Raw genomic sequence first — 6,906 nt, 5'->3', positions numbered from 1 at the left:
CTATGACGATTTTGTCCAAGATTTCTTTCCAACATCTTTATAAAACCACCATATACATGGAAGGGGCTCGGTGAAGGTGGCGGTGAAGGTGTATAAGTGTCTGATGGGGTCACACAGCTCGTAGAAGGACAACTGCTCGGCCTCATAGTCCACATAGATCCTGAATCTATCACTGGAGATCCAGTGAGGTAACTGGATCTCTTTGCTGTTATGTACCACTGAATACTGAACATTACTTAACGGATGCCCTCCACATAAACCCCAGGATTTACTATTACACCCAAGATACAACTGCTGCCCCCTCCTGTCTATACTGGGGTAACACACCCCCATCCTCCACAATAGTGATCCACCAATCTCCACATCCCAGTAATGTCTCCCTGAGGTAAATCTCCTGATACTTATCACCTGACAATCCTGGAATTTCTCTGTCATTTCTGGAAGGTTCTGCCTTTGGTGTGTCCAAGCTACAGTTTTCAGATCGTCTGATATAAGGAGATCATTATCAGCCGTGTTTACATCCAGTAATATGTCTGCCGGACCCTGTATATAGAAGTTGATATTTACACCTCGTACTATATCAGATAATGTGGATAATGTGTCCAAAATCAGTTCCACTCCCTGATCACCTCCCTGCTCCTCAGGATCATAATAGTCAACCGAGTCCTCGTGACCACCATCATGTCCCCCGTGTCCTCATCACTTCCGTCACCTCCCCCCTCCTCACGATCACACAAGTCACCTGTATCTGGATCCTGTAAGACAGTCAGTGGATCAGACATCTTACACAGCTCCTCAATGTGCTGCATCTTCATGGACAGCTCGAACTCCTTTATTTCTAGATTCTGGATCACATTCAACAGTGACAGTGACTTCTCCTGCTTGGAGATCTCACTTAGGATTGTCTTCTCCAGGTCGTCCAGGCGTCTCCTGATGTCTATAAACAGGGCAGTGACTTTCTTGGCTTCTCCAGATGCTTTTTCTTGAGCTTTTCTCCTGCGCTCCTCCAGACTCTGGACTCTTTCCTCAGTCTTTTTTTGCTTTAAGAACAGGTTCTGTAGAACACTTCTCAGTTTCTTCTTCTTCATCTCAGAGGCCTCATCTAGAGACTCCATCTTATGTCCATTATGTTTTCCAATCAGGCAGCAGGACACACAGATACAAGCAGAGTCCTCGGTGCAGTAATATTCCAGGACCTTCTTATGGACAGGACATTTCCTCTTCTCCAGGTCGGTGCTGGGCTCAGTTAGGACGTGTTCTGGTCCTTTGCTGTGGACTCTCAGATGTTTATCACAAAAAGAAGCTTCACACATCAGACAGGATTTAGCTGCAAGTACAGGAGAGTCCACACAGTAAGTGCAGCGGATCCCAGAGATCTCCACCTGATGTGACTGAGTAGACTGAACGTTCTCTACTACATTACACAGAGTTATGTTCCTCCTCAGTCCTGGCCGCTCCTCAAACTCTTCTATACATTCAAGACAGGAATAAACTCCAGACCCCTCCTGTGTATCCAGGACCTCATCAATACAGACCCGGCAGAAGTTGTGTCCACATCTCAAGGTTGCAGGATCGGTATAAATGGTCAGACAGATGGAACATTCCAGCTCCTTTCTCAGTCCAGCAGACGCCATCGCTGACAACAGAAGTGAAAGTAAAATGTCTGTAAGGTTCAGAGCCCAGTGGGTGTGATTCATTTTTATCATCACACACGGCGAGGCCGGGCTTATGACAAAGTTCTTACATGCTAGTTCAGACAACAGGACAAATCTATTATAGATATAGCGTGCCTCAAAACATGTGAAGTCCCTGTATGTTTTCTAGTATAATGGACGCAGCATATGATCTACTACTGAGGCTTCTGTTGTGGATCAGTATTACTACGGCAAAGCAAAAGAGAAGTACAAATCAAAAACGCTGAGGTCACGAATTGCAAAACAAGCAGCATTTTTTTTATTGCAGAATTTGCTGTGTACTTTTCAGCCCAGAGTGGTTTCAAAAGGAACATGAAATATGGAGGACCTCTACTTGTCCTTTCTGCTAGATCCACTCCGGGACTTAGCTGACTTAGATCATGTGCACATGTTTTTCCTTACCTATAATACACACAGCAAAAATTCAGACGGTTTACATGTTCAATCTGAATCTCACGCATATATACAGTATATATGGGGTCTTGACAATCTCAGTTCACATGCACAGGAAAGAGTGGGTGCAGATTTGTTGCTTGCTTTCTGCGGTGACTCAAACTGAAACTCAGCGCAGCAAACACTGCTGAAATCCAAAAGGTCATTGCCTCTGTTCCAAAAACTCCTGTCACCTCTACGAACAGCCCAAGTACTAAGAGCAATGTTTGTAGTTTACCAATAACTGGTCAAATGGGTGGAGCATTGGGGAAAAAAAAGAAGTCAAAAAGACAAAAAATTGGACCATGGACTGGAAACAAGGCCGCTGAGTCGCGCCACTGCAGGTTCTATGTTGTGTTTCCACTGGTAGGACCTAATAGAGAAGAGACCTAAGGCTGGAAACATGTAGTTTGTAATAGATTTCTCAGCCACAGGCAGTATTAGGGTTAGTTCACACGCAGATTTTTGGTACAGATTTTGATGCGAGAAGCCGTGTTAGAATCTGGTCCAAAATGTGCCTGCCACGGCTAGCTGCGACTGTCCGCTCCAGATTAGGCCCAAATGAATGGGCCTAGTCTGGAGGGATTGTCTTGATGCAGATGCTACGGTGGTTTCCACAGTGGAATCTGCGCCAAGATAGCGCACGCAGGTCGCTGTTTTTTTTCTGTGAACGGTATTTTACCACTCGCGGAAAGAGGAAATGACCGTCACCCATTGAATTAATTGGGAGGTGGTTTTATGACTCAGATTTCGCGTCAAAATCCGGACCAAAAACAACATGTGAACTAGCCCTTATATCCAGCAGGAGGGAAACCTATCAGTCCTCACTTTCCCTCACCTCCTTCCGGCTTCCAGCTCTATCTCTGGGTCTTCTTCTGGCCTCCTGAGTGACATCTTGCATCCCGAGGTCATTGCTAAGGCCTGTGATTAGGCCTCAGCGGTGACATGGGGGGGGGGGGAGGATGTTTGTCAACATTGTGATGCTCAGCATGCCCCATGTGAACACTGTGGCCCAATCACAGGCCTCAGCAGTGACCCCAGGACTTACGCTACAACTACAGGATCAGAACAACAATACACGCCATCGCTATTCTCCATTTACGAGAAGAAAAATGCCACAGAGATGCCAAATATTTTTATCTGTTTTTATTTCACCAAGGCCATAAGTAATAACAGTAAATGCCATCAGTTTCAAATTTTTCTTTAATTGTTCGCTGCAAATTATAATAAGACTGGAGTTGCTGCATCACATGACCTGGCGCAGCGCTAGGACCCAGGGGATACTAACTAATAAGAATTGTAAACTTTTGCGGCTACTGCAGAACATCAGGTTGTCACAGTTATATATAAGATTGTATATTGTAGTACTGTAACAAAAAAAAAAACCTTTTATGTAAATCTGATGTCATTTTTATGCTAAGATATTGCATGAAGTGTCCAGGCCAACGTCTGAGGCTGAGAGATCACAACAAGGGACACTCAGCAGGGATCATCGATTGCAATGTCAGTCCTCTGCTCCATCCTGTGCCTACACTAATGGGTCCAGAAGTGAGATGGCTCCGATGACTTCTGTGGCCATAGGTGTCCCATGCTGGGTACTGGTGACCTGACTTCTAATACATCACCGATACCCTACATGTGACCATCGTAGCCTTTGATTGGCTGCAGCGGTCAACCGAACTCCCTCACTTCCAGACCAGTCAGTGTGGGATGGGATAGAATAGGAGACCCAAAAACAAGTATATTGCATTATTTTTATTTTATTTTTTACAGTCAAGAAAAGGGAACCTATGAAATATTACATTCTGAAACGCTGTGACACTACAGAGGAGATGTAGAGGTAGACTTCTTATCATCCAACGCCACTTAAAGGGATTTTCCCATCTCCCTGTCTCAGTGGCTTTGTTGTTTCACAAATTTCACAAAGCAGTATTGCTAGAGAACTGTATTTAGGAAATGTTTTAATTTACATAATATAGATAGGATCCTTCAGGTGCGATTACCCCTTTAACTGGTATAAGAAAAAAAATGGGTTTGCAACATTGCAAGCATCAATAGTGCAAAACGTTTGCGCTAATGCTGTTTCACACCATTCGAAAAAAAGGGGCAATTCAGGAATGTGTGGGCAGGGCCTGTGGTCCGATCAGCTTTATCACCATGGAATTTAATGCGTAGAAAGCAGAAAGTTTAGAGGCAATAAAATATGTACGCAGGTTAAATCCAGTAGCTATAACTAGAGATGAGCGAGTAGTACTCGATCGAGTAGGTGTTCGATCGAGTATTACGGTATTCGAAATACTCGTACTCGATCGAGTACCACTCGCTGTTCGAATGTAAAAGTTCGATGCAGAACCAGCATTGATTGGCCGAATGCTATACAGTTGGCCAATCAACACTGGTTCTTCTCCTACCTTTAGAAGTCTTCTCCGTGCAGCGTCCCCGCGGCGTCTTCCAGCTCTGAATTCACTCTACCAGGCATCGAGCCTGGGCAGAGCCGACTGCGCATGTCCGCTTGTAGTGTGGGCATGCGCAGTCGGCTCTGCCCAGGCCCGATGCCTAGGCAGAGTGAATTCAGAGCCAAAAGATGCCGCGGGGACGCTGCATGGAGAAGACTTCTCGGAGGATCCAGCCCGACCCTCACTCGTGGACTTGGTAAGTATAATTTGATCGAATGTTGCCTACCCCTGAAACGAGCATTTTCCCCCCATAGACTATAATAGGGTTCGATATGCGATTCGAGTAGTCGAATATTGAGGGGCTACTCGAAACGAATATCGAACCTCAAACATTTTACTGTTCGCTCATCTCTAGCTATAATGGGATGGCCAAACTAAGCAGAAGAGTCCCAGAGAATTATTCCACAACTTAATCTGAGTATATCGCATCCAATAGGAAGAAGTCTTAATAAAATGTTGATGAGCAATCACAGCTCTGTACAGGAAGAGAAATACAAAATCAGGAGCTCAGCTGTAGCCACGCCCACTGCGGCATCCTATTGGCTAAATACTCCACCAATCAGATTCTCCTTCCTGCTGGATCACCAGGCTCTGTGCTGATTTCTTCTAGGACGATGGTTCCTCATGGCCGCTGCTCCTCCCTAATATCTCTATAGAACCTTCCCATACACATAATGCAGCATGAAGGGGCTCGGTGAAGGTGTCAGTGAAGGTGTATAAGTGTCTGATGGGGTCACACAGCTCATAAAAGGACAACTGCCCGGCCTCATAGTCCACATAGATCCTGACTCTAGCACTGGAGACCTGCTGAGGTAGCCAGATCTCTTTACCGCCATACATCACTGAAGACTTATTAACATACCCCTGTCCTCCATATAAACCCCAGGACTTGTTATTATCTCCAATGTATGACTGACCCCCTCTCCGGTCTATACTGGGGTAACACATCCCCACCCTCCACCACCGGGATCCACTGATCTCTATATCCCAGTAATGGCGCCCTGAGGTAAATCTGCTACTGCTCATCACCTGTCGTAACTGGAATCTCTCTGCCGTTTTTGGACGATTCTGGTCTATTCTTGTACAGGTGGCAACCTTCATGTCATCTGATATGAGGATATAATTGCCAGCTGTGCTTACATCCAGTAATATGTCTGCGGGATCCTGCATATAGAAGGTTACACTTCTTATTATATCAAATAATGTGTGCGATATGTGAGAGATCAGCTTCGTACTCCATTCACCTTTAATATGTCCCCCTGTGTCATCTCTCTCAGAATCACAAAAGTCCCCAGCGTCCTCATCACCTCCATCATGTACCTCTGTGTCATCATCATCACCTCCATCATGTACCTCTGTGTCATCATCATCACTTCCATCATTTTCCCCCATGTCCTCCTCATTAAGTCCATCATGTCCCACGTTGTCCTCATCACTTCCATCATGGCCCACGGTGTGCTCCTCATCATCTCCATCATGTCCTTCCATGTCCTCATCATCTCCATCATGTACCCCTGTGTGCTCATCATCTCCATCATGTCCCACTGTGTCCCCATCACCTCCATCATGTTGCCCTGTGTGCTCATCATCTCCATCACATACCCCTGTGTGCTCCTCATCATCTCCATCATGTCCCACTATGTCCCCTTCACCTCCTTCATGTTCCTCTGTGTGCTCATTATCTCCATCAAGTCCCACTGTGTCTCCATCACCTTCATCATGTTCCCCTGTGTGCTCCTCATCACCTCCATGCCCCTCTGTGTCACCATCACCTCCATCATGTCCTCCTGTGTGCTCCTCATCATCTCCATCATGTCCTCCTGTGTGCTCCTCATCATTTCCATCACGTACCCCTGTGTGCTCCTCATCATCTCCATCACGTACCCCTGTGTGCTCCTCATCTCCATCATGTCCCACTGTGTCCCCATCACCTCCATCATGCTGCCCTGTGTGCTCATCATCTCCATCACGTACCCCTGTGTGCTCATCATCTTCATCATGTTGCCCTGTGTGCTCCTCATCATCTCCATCATGTCCCACTGTGTCCCCTTCACCTCCTTCATGTTCCCCTGTGTGCTCCTCATCATCTCCATGTCCCACTGTGTCCCCATCACCTCCATCATGTCCTCCTGTGTGCTCCTCATCACCTCCATCATGTCCTCCTGTGTGCTCCTCATCACCTCCATCATGTCCTCCTGTGTCTTCATCACCTCCCTCCTCCTCAATATCACAAAAGTCACCTGTGTCTGGAGCCAGTAAGACAATCAGTGGATCAGATATGTTACACAGCTCCACAATGTACCTCATCTTTCTCAACATCTCAT

The 6,906-nt window shown here is 46.1% G+C and overlaps 1 protein-coding gene across 1 annotated transcript; it reads right to left on the bottom strand.

Moving 5' to 3' along the window:
• Nucleotides 1-1,634, bottom strand: LOC142204630 (E3 ubiquitin/ISG15 ligase TRIM25-like). Its single transcript, XM_075275937.1, has 2 exons — nucleotides 678-1,634; nucleotides 1-633 (listed from the first exon to the last, which is right to left on the bottom strand). The coding sequence occupies exons 1-2, from the start codon at nucleotides 1,632-1,634 to the stop codon at nucleotides 1-3; spliced, it is 1,590 nt and encodes a 529-aa protein (XP_075132038.1).
• Between the last annotated feature and the right edge of the window lie 5,272 nt (nucleotides 1,635-6,906).

Source organism: Leptodactylus fuscus, chromosome 5 (assembly GCF_031893055.1).
Source record: "Leptodactylus fuscus isolate aLepFus1 chromosome 5, aLepFus1.hap2, whole genome shotgun sequence".
Taxonomy (NCBI): domain Eukaryota; kingdom Metazoa; phylum Chordata; class Amphibia; order Anura; family Leptodactylidae; genus Leptodactylus; species Leptodactylus fuscus.
This window is presented reverse-complemented; position numbering and strand designations above follow the sequence as displayed.

Excerpts from the sequence above, each read along its gene's own strand:
- LOC142204630 (XM_075275937.1), bottom strand. The coding sequence starts at position 1,634 with ATGGCGTCTGCTGGACTGAGAAAGGAGCTGGAATGTTCCATCTGTCTG. Across the intron at positions 634-677 it reads AGGACACGGGGGACATGATG|GGAGGTGATCAGGGAGTGGA; the intron begins GTGGTCACGAGG and ends CCTGAGGAGCAG.